This window comes from Adiantum capillus-veneris, chromosome 5 (genome assembly GCF_014529385.1).
Source record: "Adiantum capillus-veneris isolate H3 chromosome 5, ASM1452938v2, whole genome shotgun sequence".
Classification (NCBI taxonomy): domain Eukaryota; kingdom Viridiplantae; phylum Streptophyta; class Polypodiopsida; order Polypodiales; family Pteridaceae; genus Adiantum; species Adiantum capillus-veneris.
Window position 1 is genome coordinate 173,976,970 of NC_140935.1, and position 19,246 is coordinate 173,996,215.

Here is a 19,246-nt window from a genome sequence, read left to right on the forward strand (position 1 = left end):
GTCTTCATTTTGTCTAGTTCACAATGGTACGGAATTGACACTGCTGAAATTTGGGGCTTTCGTGACAACGCATCAGCCACCACGTTCTTTTTCCCTTGCACATGCACAATCTGAAAATGGAACATTGACAAGATGTTTGCCCATCGCATGTGCTTCTCAGACAACTTCGTCTGTGTAAGAAAATATCGCAAGGTTTGATGATCCGTTTGGACAACAAAATCAGCCCCTAGCAAATAGTGTTTCCAACTAGTGAAAGCATCAATTACTACCAGCAATTCTTTCTCATAGACTTGCAAGTTCCTTTCAGTCTTCAAAAGAATTCTGCTCTCATATGTGACTACTCGGCCATTCTGCATTAGAACTGCACCAAGACTATGGCCACAAGCATCACATTGAACCACAAAAGGTTTAGAAAGATCTGGCAAAATAATTACCGGATCTGAAGTCAGCTTCTCTTTCAAGTGTTTGAACGCTAAAATTTCCTTGGCTGTCCACTTGAAAGTAACTCCTTTTCCTTGCAGTGCATGGAGTGGAGAAGCAATCTCAGCAAAATTTCGGATGAACCTCTTGTAATAGGAACATAAGCCTAGAAAGCTTCGAATGTCATGTACGGACTTCAAGTCTGGCCATGACCTAATTGCTTCCACTTTAGTGGGATCCATGCGTACCCCATCCTTTGAAACAATGTGCCCAAGGAAGTGAATCTCTTGCAAAAAGAACTCACTTTTCTTCGCATTAATGAGTAGCCTATTCTTGCGTAGCTCATTGAAAACTGCGGTCAAGTGATCCCTATGCTCCTATTCAGACTTTGAGTAGACAATCATGTCATCAAAGAAGGTACCCACGAAGTTTCTATGTGGTCTAATAATTCTGTCCATCATTCTATTAAATGTGGCAGGAGCATTTGTGAGACCAAATGGCATGACAAGAAACTCATAGAGACCAAATGTTGTCCTGAACGCAGTCTTATGGACATCTTCTGGTCTAATGCGTATCTGATGATACCCGCTTTTTAGGTCTATTCTTGTAAACAATGACGCTCCCTCAAGCCGATCAAGAATGTCATCTATCCTCGGTATGGGGAACCTGTTCTTGATAGTATTCTTATTCAAGGCGCGATAGTCAATGCACATGCGCCATGAACCATCCTTCTTCTGCACTAAGAGTACAGGCGAACAAAAAGGGGATGAACTGGGCTGAATCAGCCCCTTCTCTAAAAGCTCGTTGACCTGACCCATAATCTCTTTCTGCTGGGCTACACTAACCCTGTATGGTGGTCTATTCGGTGGACTACAACCTGGCAGTATGATCCTCAGGTCTCTCAGGAGGTAACTCCCCTGGCAAAGAGTCCGAAAAACAATCACTGAAACCACTCAAAAAAGTTGACCTGTCTTTATCTAAGGTAGACAAATTAGATACAACTTGAGGTACTTCTTTTGCAAAGATCAAGTACGCAGAAAGGTGATTCTTTATTACAGATGAATAGGCAGAAGCAGAAACAACTGGAACAGACTCGCCTTTAAGCTTTACATCAAGGACATGAGTCTTTCCTCTATGTACAAGGGTAATCTTTTTGTTGTAAGTATCCACCATAGCATGCAACCTGTAACACCATGGGATACCCAATAACACATCACAGCCCTCAAGCGGCATAATATGAAATTCTTCCGCATCCACATAGCTCTGAATGTGCAGACGAAGCTTTCCCAGAATGGGAGTAACAGGCTCTGAATGTCCTGGGCATGCCAAACCTGCTTCGCCTTTCATACCCATCTCCTCTGCATGAATGCCCAACTTTGATGCCAATTCTGGTAATATGAAATTTGCACGAGCTCCTGGATCAAAGAAAACCAGCACTGTCTGGTCTCTAACTTTGCCCCAAGCTCTACACATCTCCGTGGCATCTGTGTTTGGCTGATCTCCAACCAAATCTGGAACAAGTCCTGCACTCGGCTTTGGTTTCTTCCCTTTATGGTCTGACTTGTCATCCTTATCCTGTGACTTCTTCTGTGGGCACTCATTTGCAAAGTGTCCTTCCTGTTCACAAATGTAGCATTTCTTGGCCTCCCTAAGAGCTTTCCTTTCTTGAAAAGTTTTGCCAGAAAAATGCCTTTTTTGTCCTTGTCCTCGTCCCGAAGAAGATTTAGACTGCTTCTTGGACGTATCAGCTTCTTCAGTGGAGGGCTTCTTTGCAGGAGACTCAGAAGGCTTTGCTGCAACATTGCCCTTGGCTGAAAACTGTTTGCCCTGAGCCCCTTTCTTGTGGCTATTAAATCCATCTCCCTTCGACAGATTGTTGGCCACTCTTGCATTCTCTATCAATTGAAACATATTCATGACAGTAGTCTTTGTGCAGTAGTCCCTGATTTTCTTGGGCAATCCGCAACAGTACTTCTCAATTTGTTCTGACAAAGGCACAAACCTGTAAGAGGTGACTGGCAACAGTGCGGCCCAAAACCGTTTATTGTACTCTTCCAGATTCGCACACTGTTTAGCATTCAACTCGTGCCATTCCGTCATCACATCCACTTCAAAAGTGTTTGTCAACCATGCAGGCGCAAAAAGTTGTTTGAATTGGACCCACGTTGTTGGGGCTTGACCTTGGTTCAACAATGCGGTCCACCATTGAAGCGCATTCCCTTTCAAGAAAGTGGCAGCCTTGCGTATCTTTGAAGATTCCGTGAAGTTGCCTTCAGCATAAGCTGCATCGAACTGCTGTATGAAGGTCAAAGCCTTTAATTGGTCCTCAGTTCCTCTGAAAGTTTCAAACTTCACTCCCTGCCCACCTTCCTTGTAATCCTTAGGCTGACTCAAAGGAGCCACATTATCATAAACAGATGCCTGTAACAGTGGTGCTCCATGAGTGTTCATTCCAACACTCGCATCAACTGTTTTCCCTGTCATATCTGCATTTTGTACGTATGGCTGCGAAAAACCAGCCATACCAAATTGTGTTCCAAGCACTCGAAACTGGCCATAGGCACCCTGAAAACCTGGTTGGACACCCATGTTCGCATACATAGGGTTACCCATGCCTGTTTGCATTGTCCCGAACACATTCCCTGGCATATAACCTGTGGAAGGTCCAGCCATAGCTTGAAACACTGAACCACCTCCAAAATAACCAGGATAAGTATTAGGTAATGGAAGGGTCTGACGCATAGCCTGTTCATTGCTCCCTTGACCATTCACAAACGGTTCCTGTCCAGCTAAAGCAAGTTGCTTTGGATCATTGGACACCGCTACTTGCTCAAACACATGGGCTTTCCCTCGAGCATCATGAGTCCTCTGCGCATTGGAAATCTCCTTTTCCTGCAACGGCTCAGTCATGCCCTGTGTAGGAGGCTGAAAACCCTGTGTCGGAGCCTGTAAGAATTCCTGCATCCTTGGGTTGTTTAGCCAACTGCTGAAACATATCCATGCAACAACGCAGTTGAGTTCTAAACAACCTGTCCTCTTCTTGAAGAGTTGAAGGAATTTTCTCTGTGCCATGTGAGGAAGATCCCTCTTCAGGTACTCGGTCTCTCTTCTCTGTCATATCGACAAGCTCTGTGTTGCTTTCACCCACAACAATCCACGCTGCACTTTTTGAAGAAAAAGTGACTATCCCGTCGATGGAACCATATAACCGGCCTGTACAACGTAGAGGGCGGTACTATTTCAATTACCTGTTAACTTTACACAGAGCACTGAGAAGGGAAGAGAACACAGTTACGTCCAGCGACTAGAATGTCACTGCGCACACGAGACCGACACCCTGTAGGCCCCAAAGACTGGCGCCCCTTTCGGTATTTCTTTATTCAAATTAAGGTAGACAATCCGACCACTTAGCACAAGCTTTCACAAAGCTGTCAAAACCTGGCGAGGGCTGAAAACGCAGGTTTTCGACCGGATTTCGACAGCATAACGGCACAAAAACCCCTGTAGGTCAAAAACACCTGTCTAGGACGGATTCCCTCGATATCTGGAAGCTTTCTGGTGAGCTGTCACAGAAATTCAGCGGGCTGTAATTCTCTGTTTTTCACTGCCGGGAGCCCAAAAGCCTATACACGCATCCCGAGGCTCTCACGAGGCTCCCCCGATGTTCCCTTGCAGTTTAGGTGCGAAACCCTAAACCTGCAGAAAAACACAGCAGGCTATAATTCCTTGTTTCGGATCGTTTTTAGCGGAGCGAACACGCCTACGCGTGTCCCAAGGGCTCCCGCACGCAATGGGACAGTTCCCCTGTGAATTGGACGAGTTTTCATGCGAGAAAACTCTCCAAACTCGCAATCTTTCGTGATGGAAATGTGCGTACCTGTGGGGGATTAGCAATTAGCTAATCCGGTTCCTGTTCAGAAGGCTCTTGCCTTTGCAAACGCGCATAAACCCCCAGAACTGTACATAGGTCAAATGAGAAGCCCACTAGTGGGGCATAACATACTCTACGCAGGGAAGAAAGAGAGCAGTATGTAGCGTGTGGGGCATCACTCCCGTCACCATACTGTGCATAGAGGGCAAGGTAAGCATTCCATAGCTTCTGTACCTGCTACAATCCACCAAAGGCTGAAAATGGCGCCCCCTTTGTTGATATGCAGCTCGTTTTTGCCTCCCAGAGTGGCAGAATCGCTCACAGGCTGACACATCGCCCAGTTTCCGAGTTTGGGCTTTCCCTGCTAAAAATATCTCAACTGGTGCGTCAGTTGACTTGGCAGCAAAGCAATAGAATGTTCCCCTTGTCATTCCAGAGCTAATGACGCGAACACATTTTCCGGTCAAAAATAGCAGTTCCCTAAATTTTAGGAGATGCTTCCATGGCGTCCCTATCGGTCTCCTGACCATCATTGAAGACTACCATTTGACCAACATCTACAATGTGGGTTAATTTACTGGCCCCTTTCAACTTATAAAGTTGCAATGACTTGAGGAGTGGCCCAAATTCCAATTTGGCGCACACGAGCTTCCATACTCATCAGAATTCAGTGCTAACTGGCCTGGGCGGTCCCTGTCTGACCGGCCTAGATTCCCGATGTGAGAAACCCATTTGGCTGCACCCGTTTCACACTGGCCATGCAATGTCCACTTGCACCTTTTCAAGGGTTCCGGGACAAACAAGTAAAAAAAATAAAATAAATATATCTAATACTTATTTACAGAAGGCAACAGGAAAAATACACCTCCTGGTGACATTCTTCATTGGTCAATCGATAACATCGGTATCATATTTTGACCAGCTGAAAGGGTAAGCAAAAAACAGCAGCAACCAGCCCTACTCTTGGAGATGCAACATTGCACCCAATCCTTGCCCCATCACAATCCAAGAGATCATATTGGATTGCATATGCACCACCAGTCCACAAACCTCCTTTTATACACGATAGCACCACAGTCAGCAACCAACTCAGGACTACTTAATTCTTTCCACTAGAGCTCTAATACAAAGTTACATCAACCCTAACGGCATTTCGTTTCATTCATTCAAAAATGCCAAAGACGAAACACAATATGAAACGCATATGTTTCTAGAGGTTATAGGAAACCTAATATTTAGGAGTCTAGCAGGTGGACACCTCTTATATACATGGTTACACAAGTAAAATATGTTGCACATCACACACTATGGCTAATTTTGTATTTTGAAATTTAACCCAAAAATGAACCTGACAAACGCATTTTGTCCCCCTATTTCGAGTTTTGTTTTGAAATATTTGGGGGACAAAATGCGTTTTCATGTGACAGAGGAACTTGTCAAGAAGTTGGTTTACATCAAATCCAGTGTTGCCCCATGAGTCTCACACCAACAGCTTGCCCCCACCAAAGCACTAATCGTGATAATAAGAGAAACTTGTGGCACTCTCGCATTTGTCACTCCCTATTGCTACTTTACAGCATCTTGTGTCAAAGGAGATGGTTGTGGGTTTACCCATGCTACACACACCTCATGTAAGGTGCAGCAGAAGTGAATGTTGAACTTTGCTCAAGATGAGTGCTTCGAACTATGCTCGGTCCTTTTACTTACGGAAGGGAGAGCCTTCCGTTCCTTTAGTGAGAGAGTGCAATGGACACAAAGAAAGTGGTGAACACTGTGAATGAAGGTGCATGAGACTGAGAGATAGAGAGAGAAGAATACGACACCAAAATGTTGTCAAAACCCTCCTCTGAAGGCCCCACTCTCTATGGCGAGGGCGGTCTACTATTGATTGCACAAATCTCTACAATGCTTGGACTTGCAGACGATGTCGACGACGATGAAGACGACGACGAGACGGGCTAAAATCTGAAAACGCTAATGGCTGAAATCTGCAAATCTTGTATCTGCTGAATTCTGACTCTATGTGGGTGACGATGTCGATGGCGACGATGCGACGACGACGCGCTGAAAACGCAGATGCTGAAATCTGCGTTTTCCGGGCTGAATCTGCAAACTACGCTGGATCTGACTGTGCGGCGAGGATCTGCTGCGGGAAGGTGAGATCTGTGAGGTTCGGGGGTTCTACTGCGGAATCTTGATGCTGAAAACTGAAAACGCTGGTGCTAAAGATGATCTTGTCGCAATGGAACTGCAAAACGCTGATCTTGATTGCTGATCCAAAAACGCTAGGGCTGGTTCTGTGTTTTGTTGCAAAAAGGCTAGGGTTTCTACTGTCTTGCTGCTGCCGGGGCTGATCTGTTGTGCAAAAACGTAAGGACTGCTGTAGGGGAAAAATGCTAGGCTTTGCAAGTTGCAAAACGCTAGGTTTGCTGATGGGGGGGGGTGTCTTGCTGGGAAGGTGCTGTTGAACCTTGGTTCCTGCTGCCTCTTCTGCCAGAAAGTGCTAGCGCTAGGTTTCTTATATACATGCTTGGTAAATTTGCCGTACCTAGTTCCCAACAAAAGTCACTTAAAAATAATAAGTGAAAAATGTCAAAAATAGAAAAAATAGGTCTATGCACTGTAAAAATGCTCCTGATGGGTTCTGATGGAAATCTGATGATCATGCTGTGTGCAACCAGAGGATATGCATCTACTCTAAGTGTCTGAACATGCACGGTCTGCGAACAGACTCACAAAGGTGCCAGAACACTTCCTAATCTAGGCTGACTGAACTGAACTGAACCCATGTCATGAAGTAGCTTGTCCACGTACACATAGGGTTAGATGTGCATGTGACATCCCCTCCTTTTCAAAGTGAGGTACTGGTACCAAACTGTATGGCGTCGAGGGAGATCGCCAACAGCATCTGGAATCTTAGAAAGGACTCTTCGCGGGCCCACTCTGATGCGTGGGTCATGTGATACTTAAACTTCATAAAGGTCTGCAATGCTTGCTTCTTTGGGCCGCAGCGAAAGCGACACAAAGTCATCTCTGGCTCCTTCCATGCTTCAACTTTGTTTATAGTCATGCGTCTACCATCTTCAAGAATCTCCGAGGATGAAAGTTCCTGAAACCACTTCCAACACAAAAACATGAACATACCCATTCCATGTAAAGTGACTGGAAAAATTCTAGTCCTTCGAAAATATTGTGCAAGCAATGTAGATGAACATAGAGACGAAGTGCCAAACCGCTCATCAAACACACGCAAACAATGGAATCAAATCTTGTCTTTTTTATCTAAATCAATCAACTGTGGCAAATCACAATGGAAATGCCGATGCTTGATGCTCAATCCTTCGTGTGCTCTTTCTCATATCATGTCATGCTAAGGAAGAGACATGGAATGTGAATTTCTTGAATGCAAACATTTCATCTTTCCATGAGTAATCCGCATACATCCGTGCTCATTCATGAGTTCATCGTACAATATGGCATGCCTGTGAAAAGGGATCACATAAGGACGGTGACTAAAATATAGGAAAGCATCACAAATAAAACACTCGAACAATGCGTGCTAACTAATCATTCGAACACATAATACTTCCTGTGGGGGTTCTTTGGACCTCACTCGAGAGCCAAGATCGGTTCTTCGTGATCTATCAAATCTTCCTATGGGAGTGTTGTGGACCTCGACTCAAAAGCCAAGATCGGTTCTTCGTGATTGATCGAATCTGCAATGAGGTTAGCGTCGCTAGAAAAAGCATCAACTAAACCATCATCCTTGTGTACAATCACATCTTTTTCTTGTAAATCATCATGCTTGTGAGTAATCACATCTTGATCATGCAAATCATCATGCTTATCATTATCATGTAATTCCTATGTGTCATGCTTTGGAAAAGAAGAGACTGAGAGAGTCTCCTTCTCCTGATCCTTTGCAATCTGTACCTGCATACTAGAAAAGAGTCGCAACAACTCTTGCATGTGTTGGGCTCTCTGTTCGGCCGCCAAGCGCGCGTGCTCACGCTCACGCTCAAAGGCTAACCGGCTTTCTTTGCACTCGCGAGCCAATTCTGCTTTGCATACTTGGGCTTCCAAGCGTGCTTGCTCGCGCTCACACTTTATGGCTGCCATTCTTTCTTCGTATCTACGCTCTATGGCTGCCATTCTTTCTGTTGTTCTTTCTTTGCGCTCGCGCTTCAAGGCGGCGCATTGCGCTTCTTGTTGTAACTTCTTCCTGTCCATCATCGTCTTGTCAAAAAGCTCCATAGGAGTTAGTGCAATCCTTGGCGTAGATGGGGAAGGGGAAGGGTCGGAAAAACCTCTTGGTGGGGAAAATTCTTCTTCGCCACTGCCATGCTCATCACCTCCATGCGAAGTATCCATTTCGCTTCGGGTAATGACCATACACTGAAGTCTTGGGTTCTTAAGTTCACAAGGAACTTGGGTTGTTGTGGGTCTTGGGGTCTTGGGTTCTTGAGTTCTTGAGGTTCTTGAGTGCTTGAGGTTCTTGAGGTTCTTCTTTCGCTTGCAATCTGTGTTAGAGAAGGATCTTCTCTTCACCCGAGCTCTTCTCTTTCCCGCGGGCGCACCCCTTGGCGGCCTTGCGCTCACACCAAGGTTGCTTTTTCCCACCTCACGTCGATTGGCCGGCCGCTAAGTGCACGGTCCGCTCTCAATGAGTGAAAAGAGAAACAAGGGGAGGCTGGACAAGCCCTTCTTTCTTGGGTTTCCTGTCACTCTTCAAAACCACGATTAGAAATCAACACGCCCAAGTGGACTTGGGTTACGAGCAACAAGCAGAAAAAATTCTGTGATTTTTTCCTTGGGTGATACAAAACACTGCCAAAGCTCTGATACCAATGTAAGGTGCGACGGAAGTGAATGTTGAACTTTGCTCAAGATGAGTGCTCCGAACTGTGCTCAAGGGTTCCTTTTACTTACGGAAGGGAGAGCCTTCCGTTCCTTTAGTAAGAGAGTGCAATGGACAAACAAAGTGGTGAACACTAAGAATGAAGGTGCATGAGACTGAGAGATAGAGAGAGAAGAATACGACACCAGAATGTTGTCAAAACCCTCCTCCGAAGGCCCCACTCTCTATGGCAAGAACGGTCTACTATTGATAGCACAAATCTCTACAATGCTTGGACTTGCCGACGATGTCGACGAAGATGAGGACGACGACAAGACGGGCTGAAATCTGAAAACGCTAATGGCTGAAATCTGCAAATTTTGTATCTGCTGAATTCTGAGTCTATGTCAGTGACGATGTCGATGGCGACGATGCGACGACGACGCGCTGAAAACAGCATCAATCTGCATTTTCCGGGCTGAATCTGCAAACTACGCTGGATCTGACTGTGCAGCGAGGATCTGCTGCGGAAAGGTGAGATCTGCGAGATTCGGGGTTCTACTGCGGAATCTTGATGCTGAAAACGCTGGTGCTAAAGGTGATCTTGTCGCGATGGAACTGCAAAACGCTGATCTTGCTTGCTGATCCAAAAATGTTAGGGCTAGTTCTGTGTTCTCTTGCAAAAACGCTAGGGTTTCTACTGTCTTGCTGCTGTCGGGGCTGATCTATGATGCAAAAACGCAAGGGCTGCTGTAGGGGAAAAACGCTAGGCTTTGCAAGTTGCAAAACGCTAAGTTTGTTGACGGGGGGAGTCTTGCTAAAAAGGTGCCTGCTGAACCTTGGTTCCTGCTGCCTCTTCTGCCAGAAAGTGCTAGCGCTAGGTTTCTTATATACATGCTTGGTAAATTTGCCCTACCTAGTTCCCAACAAAAGTCACTTAAAAATAATAAGTGAAAAATATCAAAAAATAGAAAAAATAGGTCTATGCACTGTAAAAATGCTCTTGATGGGTTCTGATGGAAATCTGATGATCATGATGTGTGCAACTAGAGGATATGCATCTACTCTAAGTGTCTCGACATGCACGGTCTGCGAACAGACTCACAAAAGTGCCAAAACACTTCCTAATCTAGGCTGACTCAACTGAACTGAACCCATGTCATGAAGTAGCTTGTCCACATACACATAGGGTTAGATGTGCACGTGACACCTCATCGCGTTTTCTCCTTCATGTGCTTAAAGCATACCATACAACGACTCTTTTCCACTACTTATCGTGCCCTTCAAATTCTTAAGCTTGTTTATGCGGGCCTTGTAAAGCCCATGGACACAGACTCACTTGGTGGTCCCAAATGTCATCTAAAACTTATGGATGATTGAAGATGGTAAGATTTGAGTGTGTTTCTTGCTAAGAAATCATAAGCTCCTAACATGTTTAGATTATAGATAAGACAAGTTGAAAATAAAACGGAGTTGTAAAATCTTTATTCCTAGAATGCCAATAAGAAAAGGACTCTTGATTCAAAGTCCGAAGAAAAATCTTCAATAATCATGCTGCTCACTCAAGTTGGAATTTTGATTTGGGTAAGATTGTTCTCTCTTGTGATGCCTAGTTTGATGAGAGTAGATTTGATCCTGATTATATTGCGTCTTAGATTAATGTAGATAGATAATCCATTTCTCTCACGATGCTCGGCTTGATGAGACTAGATTTTGTCTCGATAGTATTGCTTCTTCAACTAATGCAGGTGACTTGCTCCCTCTTTAAGTCATCATGACTCTTCACACCCTTTGTCATCACTATCTCCCCTGCATTTTTTGTTCCCACTACATCCTCCTGTTAAAGTTATAGGATCTCAAGTGAATAGCCCAATGTGATCCCAACATCCATTTTGTCTTTAGGTATTTATTTGACTTGTTTGACAAGATTCTGGGTAGGGCAATTCTTTGAGGGGGGTTGTAACAGACTTGGACACTCCAAGTCAAGAATCAACCGCGACAACACCAAATAACCACTTCAAAACAATTCACAGATCACAATAGATTTGCACTGGCCCGGCGGAGTTTCGTGCCTAGAGATATTGGCCCCAAAGACTAGCGCCCCTTTCGGTATTTCTTTTTATATTAATCAGTTCAAAGTACAAGAGAGTGGGTCGTGATTCACTCTCAGACTCTGCGTCCAGATGCTCTGAGAAGTGAGGCCCTCACCACTAATTTAAAGGTTACAAGGGATGCCCAAAAGCTTCAAATCAAAAGCAATTGCTCTCTCTCTCTCACAGAGAGTCAAAACTTGAAAGCAAAAGCATTCTCTCTCTTTCTCATTGCGTAGAGAAAAAGTAAAATTTGCGTCGCTCATCACTTCTTTTTTTTTTTTAATTCAGCCTCCGTGATTTCCGGAAATTACGATTTCTGGCAAAAATTAGGGTTTGCATAAATTTTAGGGTTTTTGACAAAAACTAGGGTTTCTGCTGTCCGCCATGTCATCACTTTGTGACATACCCCCCTCTTGAAAGCATTGTAATCGACCGCGATTACGTCTACAAAACCGACAAAAGCCATAAACCGTCTTAGCAGATACTGACTGTTAGTACCTACGTACTAGAAACACAAATCTAGCACATGTACAAAATCGACAGTCACATCACACGACATCACAGGACATCACATGACATTCAATATTCATTCAGATCTTAGACCATGATTTATCGGCAATGTAGCTAGCAATCACATCTAGGTCCAATCAGGACCTCATCGATGTCCGATTGACTAACCCCTATTGCAACCATGTCTATTCGAGATCAATCCGACCAAAATGCTGCAGTCATTTCGGCTATCAGTTTCTGCACTCAAAAGAAGTCGAGAACAAATCAGTATCATTATCAGGAATTCCATTTCATAAAGTCATCTAGCAGTATACTGCCAGCTCTCAATATCCCTAAAGCTCAAAGAGATATCAGTGACTTTAGTATCAACATCAAGGCATCTGTTGACAAAGGAGCGGAGTAACTCTCCTCTTGTGCATCCCACTACACCAGATCTTCAGCCAAGCTGAATTTCTGGGTTCCGTTTGAAGTAGACTATGCTAAACCAAAACATCGAGGTAAAGTTTCACAATCCGAGGAGTATCTGCTAGGTCCTCCTCCTCAATCCACTTCGCATCAATGCAGGAAAGTTCTTGAACTTAACCAAGAACCGCCTTCGGACTTTACCTTTCTTCGTATCCATATGTGCCAAAATCTGTTCAGGAACAAGGGTCTGCTCGTTTTCTTCCACTGCGGGTTGCTCATCAGGCTCCCCATCATCAGACACATCACCCTTAACAGGTTTCAAGAGACTCACATGCAATGCATTGTGAATCCTCCAAGTATCTGGCAATTTCAATCGGAAGGAGACATCATTTATCCTTTCAGTAATCTGGAAAGGTCCGTAGTATCGCATACTAAGCTTTGGAAAAAGCCTTTCCTTTCCCTTTTTCTTTCTTAGGCGTGCCTTCTCAAAACGTAAAAGCACCCAATCATCCTCCTTCAGTTTCAAGTCGCGACGATGGCGATCCGTTGCCTTTTTCTGTCGTTCTTGAGACTTCTTCCAAGTCTCGCGAACCTTGGCAACAGCCGTATCCAAATCTCACAAATATTCATCCGCTTCAAATATCTAATCTTTCGTGCTGAGGAAGGATGGAACCTTCGCAGCACTTTCAACAATCTCAAATGGCGTCTTCCCCGTCGAAGAGTGTATCTTGTTATTGTAGGCAAATTCCACCAAAGGTAAGTTCTTTTCCCATTGAGTCTTCTGATCCGTGATACAAGACTTCAATAAATCTAAAACCACTGAATTGGCAATCTCAGATTGCCCGCAGTCCGCAAGGGAACGATGACGAGAACTGCAACCCCGTGCCAATGTTCTCCCAAATTGCCTTCCAAAACAAACTCATAAATCTGGGGTCTCTGTCGGAGACAATCATCTCAGACGTGCCATGTAATCGGAAAATCATCGTGATCATTCTGTGTTCTCGGGAGATCAAAAATGAAATCCATTTCAATATTTTCCCAGGGGCAGGTGGGTATGGGTAAAGGCTGTAACAATTCCTGTGCCTTATGCCTGTCAAACTTGACCTTCTGGCATACTGTGCACAAACTCTTCCACATCCTTTTTGAGTCTCGACCAAAAGAAGTATCTCTCTACCCCTTCATGGTGGTAGCAATGCCGAGGTGACCCGTAAAAGGTGGATAGTGGCATTCAGTCAAAACCTTTTCCCGCAACGGCTGTGTAACGCACAACATAGTCTTTCTCATCAAGTAGCCTTCCCGAAGGGAGTATCCAGCTACTGTCTCCCCATCCCGTATCCGTGTGAAAATATTTGCAAAATCTGTATCTGTGGCATACTGATCGACCATATCCTCGAAGCTCCTATGATGTATCGCGGAAATAGCCAGAACCAACGGCTTCCGAGACAAAGCATCTGCCACCACATTCTTCGGTCCTTGCACATGGACAATCTGGAAGTGAAACTGTGACAAGATGTTCGCCCACCGCATCTGCTTTTCCGAAAGCTGCTTCTGTGGCAAGAAGTAGCGCAAACTCTGATGATCTGTAAAGACCGTAAAATCCGCTCCGAGTAGGTAATGCCGCCACTGAATAAGAGCATGGATAACCACCAAAAGCTCTTTCTCATAAATCTAAGCTGTCATCTCCGGCCTAGAGAACAATCGGCTCTCGTAAGCAATGACATGGCCTTCTTGCATCAAGACCGCACCCAGAGTACGACCATAAGCATCACAAAACTTCAAATGACTTCTGCAAGTCCGGCAAAGTCAAATCTAGTCCTGTAGTCAATTTCTCTTTCAATGTCTGAAAGGCAGTCACCTCTGTGGATCCCCACGAGAAAGGGACTCCTTTCTGTATCAAGATATGTAAAGGGGAAGCAACCTGTGCAAACTTCCAAATGAACCGTCTGTAGTATGAACACAGTCCCAAGAAGCTTTCAACTTCATGGACATTCTTCAAATCGGGCCAATCACAGATAGTGTCTATCTTGGCCAGATCCATTTGCACTCCTGTTGCTAAGACAAAGTGTCCCCAAAAAAATGTATCTCTGAAGCATATGATCTCGGTGGTCTACTTCATTCTTGGAGAAAACAATGATATCATCAAAGAAAGTGCCAACAAATAGCCTGTACTCTTGAAAAATCCTGTCCATCATCCAGTTAAATGTCGCACGAGCATTGGTTAAGCCAAAAGGCATCACCAAAAAACTCAAATAACCCAAAGTCGTCCGAAATGCTGTCTTGTAGACATCTCCCGGCGCGATTCGGATCTGATGATATCCACTCTTCAAGTCAATCCTGCTAAAGCACGAGGATCCCTGTAACCTGACGAGTATATCATCGATCCTAGGAATCGGAAATCTGCTCTTGATGGTGATTTCGTTGAGAGCGCTATAATCGATACACATTCTCCAAGATCCGTCTTTCTTCAAATCCAACAACAGTGGAGAGCAATACGGTGAAGTACTATGCTAGACAAGACCCTTTTCCCATAGGTCTTTCACTGGGTTCATAATCTTTTCATTCTGTACTCGGCTCACACGCTAAGGTGGCCAGTTCGGTGGCGTGCTTCCAGGTATCAGATCAATGGTTTGATCTTCAGGCCCTCTGAAAAGCAATCGGCATGAGTGTGGAGAAAAATCTTGGCGTTCTTTTGATCAGGTCAAAACATATTCAACCTTCATCCATCGTTCAGTTCTCTCCCAAAAGAATGAGTAAAGAAAATGAAGTTCATCAAGTACAATCTCTGAGCCCTTCATTTATCAAAGTCGCTTTCTCGGCCCGGTAGTCAACCACGGCGTAGTTCTTGTGGTACCAAGGGATCCTGAGTAGAATGTCACTCGCGTGCCCTGAACACCCCTGTCATTGCAAACGACGAAGTTTGCCAATGCTCGGTGTAATGGCAACATCCCATCCGGGTGCCAGTCGAACTACCTCCGCCTGTGGCGTCAGTCTGTCGGGCGTAATTCCAAATCGAGCCGCCAATTCCAAGTGAAAAGAAGTTGGCCTTGGCTCCTTCAAAAGAGCTTCCTGATCCTTCACTTTGCCCCAAAAGCGGCAAAGTTTGTACTTTCATTCATTAGATTCGGTGCAGGTCCCACGCCATGTGGTACCAATTCTGCTTTTCTATCTGCCACGTTCCTCAGCTGCTCTCGAACTCTCAGGGCTGTCGTCGTCTTTATCATTCTGTTCTTTCTATGCCTTTTTAGGGCACTTCGCGGAGATATCCATGCCATGTTCCCCGCATCCAAAGCACTTCCCCTCTCTGATGAAGAGAGCTCTCTCCTCAGGAGTAAGCTTGGGTCGTGCATCCTTTTTCTCTCGGTTGCTCTTTTTCTTTCTACTTTCATTCCCAGAAGTCTGTTCGGCTCGTTGTGTCATGGCCTCATCTGTGCGGTAGGTCAGACTACCAGAGTGAATGGCAAAGCCCCGCTTTGCATGACTCATCAACTCCTGAATAGAAGCTTACTTCTGTTCCAAGCAATGATCTCGGATCTCTGTAGGTAGACCCAAGGTAAACCGCTCAATCTATTCTCTGAACGAGATCTTCTTGAACGAAGAGGCGGGTAGAAAAGAGCTCCAGAATCTTTCACAGTAAGCATTTATTGTATCTTTCTTGGTCATATGGTTCCAAGCAACTCATATATCTCGTTCATATTCTTGCGTCAACCAAAAAGAAATAAAAAGCTTTTTAAATTTCGGTCATTTAACTGGCGCAGTCTTGTTTAAAAGAAGCGTGGACCACCAAGTACGAGCATTCCCCTTAGAGTAAGAGATAGCTCTCCGAATCTTGGAGTGCTCTAAATAGCGTCCTCCCGCGAAAGCGATGTCAAACTGCTGTACAAAAGACAAAGCCTTCGAAGCATATGAGTATCCTGAAAAAGTATGAAACTTGATCGAGTGGCCACCTTCCTTAAACTCTCGGACTTTCTTGCTTTTATCTTCGAGAAAGTCATACTGGTTGGCTTTGTAAAAATTCTTCTTGTTCGCATAGAAGTTTCCATCATCAGAATCTGAGCTGTCTGTAGACGAGTCCTCAGTAGAACTGTCAGTCTCTGGGCGAGATGTAGCCTTCTTTGCCTTTTTCTTGCCCTTTCCGAGGCTTTGTTTCTTGCTTCGCTTTTTACCTTTTCTGTCTTTTTCGCTCGAATTTGAAGAGCTAGAAGTCAGATGAAGAAGAAGAAGAAGAACTGGGTACTCCTTCAAATCAAACACGCTACTTCCGTTTCTTTGCCTTGTCAAAAGTCGATTGACGACCCAAATATCCCGGGAAGTCAGTGCTTTTCTTCTGCTTTTTGGCTTCCTTTTGCCAGTCACAAAGCTGAGCAATCCGTGCATCAACCACCTCTTCTAATTTCTTCTCTGAATATTTCTTGTGAGCAGAAGAAGGTTTCTTGAGAGTGGGTGTAGTGGTTTTCTGCCACCACTGCTCATGCACTACTTGAAAAGAAGTCTCGCTCATATATTTTGTAAATTTTAGGTCCTTCGCAAAATTGAGCATCATCTTCGTTGCATCGCCGATCAACTGGCGACGCTCCATCTCTCGCCGCTCCGCCTGAGTAGGCTGAGGCGGGCCATACTCTGCCGAAATCGTAGTTGTGATCCCTGCCCGCATCTCCAGATGCAGAGGGAGTCGACTGATCCTTGCGTGAAGCCATAGGTGCCGCGGAAAAAAAAATTGGGGATTGGATTTCTCGTAGAAGAGAAATCGGCCGTGCTCTTATACCATTGTAACAGACTTGGACACTCCAAGTCAAGAATCAACCGCGACAGCACCAAATAACCACTTCAAAACAATTCACAGATCACAATAGATTTGCACTGGCCCGGCGAAGTTTCGTGCCTAGAGATATTGGCCCCAAAGACTGGCGCCCCTTTCGGTATTTCTTTTTATATTAATCAGTTCAAAGTACAAGAGAGTGGGTCGGGATTCACTCTCAGACTCTGCGTCCAGATGCTCTGAGAAGTGAGGCCCTCACCACTAATTTAAAGGTTACAAGGGATGCCCAAAAGCAGAGCCCCAAAAGCTTCAAATCAAAAGCAATTGCTCTCTCTCTCTCACAGAGAGTCAAAACTTGAAAGCAAAAGCATTCTCTTTCTCATTACGTAGAGAAAAAGCAAAATTTGCATCGCTTATCATTTTTATTTTTTTATTTTTTATTTTTTTTTTCAACCTCCACAATTTCCAAAAATTAGGGTTTCTGCTGTCCGCCACATCATCACTTTGTGACAGGGGTACTTGAGGACCCAAGACTAGTATATAAGTAGCACCCACTCCCCAGTGTATTATCGTCTATTTCATTGCCCAATTGGTTGGTTTAACAGTACCTCTCTCTTTCTCTCTCTCTCGTGCATTCTCTTGGCTCTACGCTTCTGCATCATCGACTTTGACATGGTATCAGAGCTTTGGTCTCTTTGATCGTGGAGGAGATTGCGGATCGTGAAGAGGTGAAGAGAACACGGTGAACACGCTAAGAGGACAAGTATAGGCTTAATTGTTAAGACTTAAGAGAATTGCTATAAAAATGAGCATGCGGTTGCAATTGCTGACACATTGATAAGTGGCAAGTCAAAGCACAAAATGTTTGCTGACCTGGGAGTGAGGATGCCAACAAACTCGAGGACACACATTTTCCCATGATCCTTCAAAATGTATGGCAAGTATGACATGTTGCTGAAGATGGAAATCATCTTTGCCACGAACATTCCCTATTATTCTCCATACAAAAACTCTTGCATCCAAGCTGACACTGCCACCGGAGAAAAACTTCCTAATTGAGCCACTAGAGCCCCATTTGTCGATAAAGCAAGAAGACAATCCATTAATACAGAGATTTACCTTGCCACAAGGTTCTCATCCTCTGCAAAGAATTCAATGTCTGTTACTCTCTGCAACAGAAGCCCAAGAGTGAAAGGGAGTAAGGGAACAGCGTCGTGGGTACACAAGACAATTAGCAAATGCATGTAGCTACCTGTTTGTGGCCCTCAAACAGACCACGAGTACGCGCGTTCCGACCCAGTATTCTTATACCACCTGAAGAACGAAGGCAGTAGCAGACATAGCTGCAATTAACAGCAATTAGTCTTCCTGAAGCCGGGGAAAGGCTGGAGTCCCAGCCATAGGCAGAGACAGGGAAACCATCTAGTTGCCTTTTCTCCTGGAAAGGAGACTGCTGTCCGATTTCATACACAGAATAGTCGTCTTCAAGAACCTGAGCTCTATAGAAGGTAGAGGCAGCGCGGAGCAGGCAAGAAGAAGCCTGCTGCATGTTTCCTTTTGGAAGGCGCAACCCAAATGGCTGGTGCCTGTGTCGGGTGTAGTCGTGTAACGTTTCGGACAAAACACGCGAACTGGTGTGTGTGTGTGTGCGCGCGCGCGCGCGCGCGGAGTGTGATTTGCTGCTCCAAGTCAACAGAATCCACGTGACAGCTCAATTTTGAGAGTCGCTGACTTGGATTGTGACATTCATGCCCAACGCTTTTTGGCCTCATTCGAGAATCGACCTTCAAAACTGTAGAACAGGTAGAACATTCTACAAATTTGGATTTTTCAAAAACGACCATATGTTTCGTTGATAAATTCATCTATCTTCTATATCTAGCTATCTATATCTATATCTAAATCTATCTACTAACATAATATGGCGGAGAGGATGACCCTTTACACGTGTCGTTATCTGTGAGCTGAAGGCTATAAGCCAAAAGGAAGCGATAAAGAGGGGGAGCGAAAGCGAGAGAGAGAGAGGCCGACTTCAACGGCTGGCCGTACTCGTACATATATAATGGGGGGAGGGATTCTGGGCCCCTTCCCTCCCACGTGTCGCTCCCTCCTTTGTCCGGTGGTGTGCCCTGCAGCCCGACGCACTCAGCGAGAGAGAAAAAGCATGTGCGAAGAGAGAGAAAGAGAGGCGGCCGGCAATACTAGTTAGTTATAGGGAAGATCCCCCCTTCCGTGAGCAGTCATCAAGTAGAACTTGTCTACATGTCTCCATAGGAGAGTAGCCCATTCTTTCCTAGGGTTGGGGATATCAAATGCTACCATATTAACTTCCTATTTGTCAGCAAAACTATTCC

The 19,246-nt window shown here is 44.9% G+C and overlaps 1 protein-coding gene across 3 annotated transcripts in view; it reads right to left on the reverse strand.

Annotated features, from left to right (window-relative positions):
- The window catches only part of LOC147458578 (enhancer of mRNA-decapping protein 4-like), a 126,692-nt gene extending 108,088 nt beyond the window's left edge, over nucleotides 1–18,604 (reverse strand). For 2 of the 3 annotated variants that reach the window (XM_086513238.1, XM_086513236.1), the window contains exons 1-3: nucleotides 18,145–18,602; nucleotides 18,012–18,061; nucleotides 17,766–17,922 (exon numbers count right to left, since the gene is read on the reverse strand). In XM_086513238.1, coding sequence (XP_086369364.1) covers nucleotides 17,766–17,922; nucleotides 18,012–18,061; nucleotides 18,145–18,441 — 504 coding nt within the window. In that variant the 5' untranslated portion in view covers nucleotides 18,442–18,602. Of the gene's footprint in view, nucleotides 1–17,765; nucleotides 17,923–18,011; nucleotides 18,062–18,144 lie in introns of all 3 variants that reach the window. The other variant, XM_086513239.1, reaches the window with a different exon arrangement.
- Between the last annotated feature and the right edge of the window lie 642 nt (nucleotides 18,605–19,246).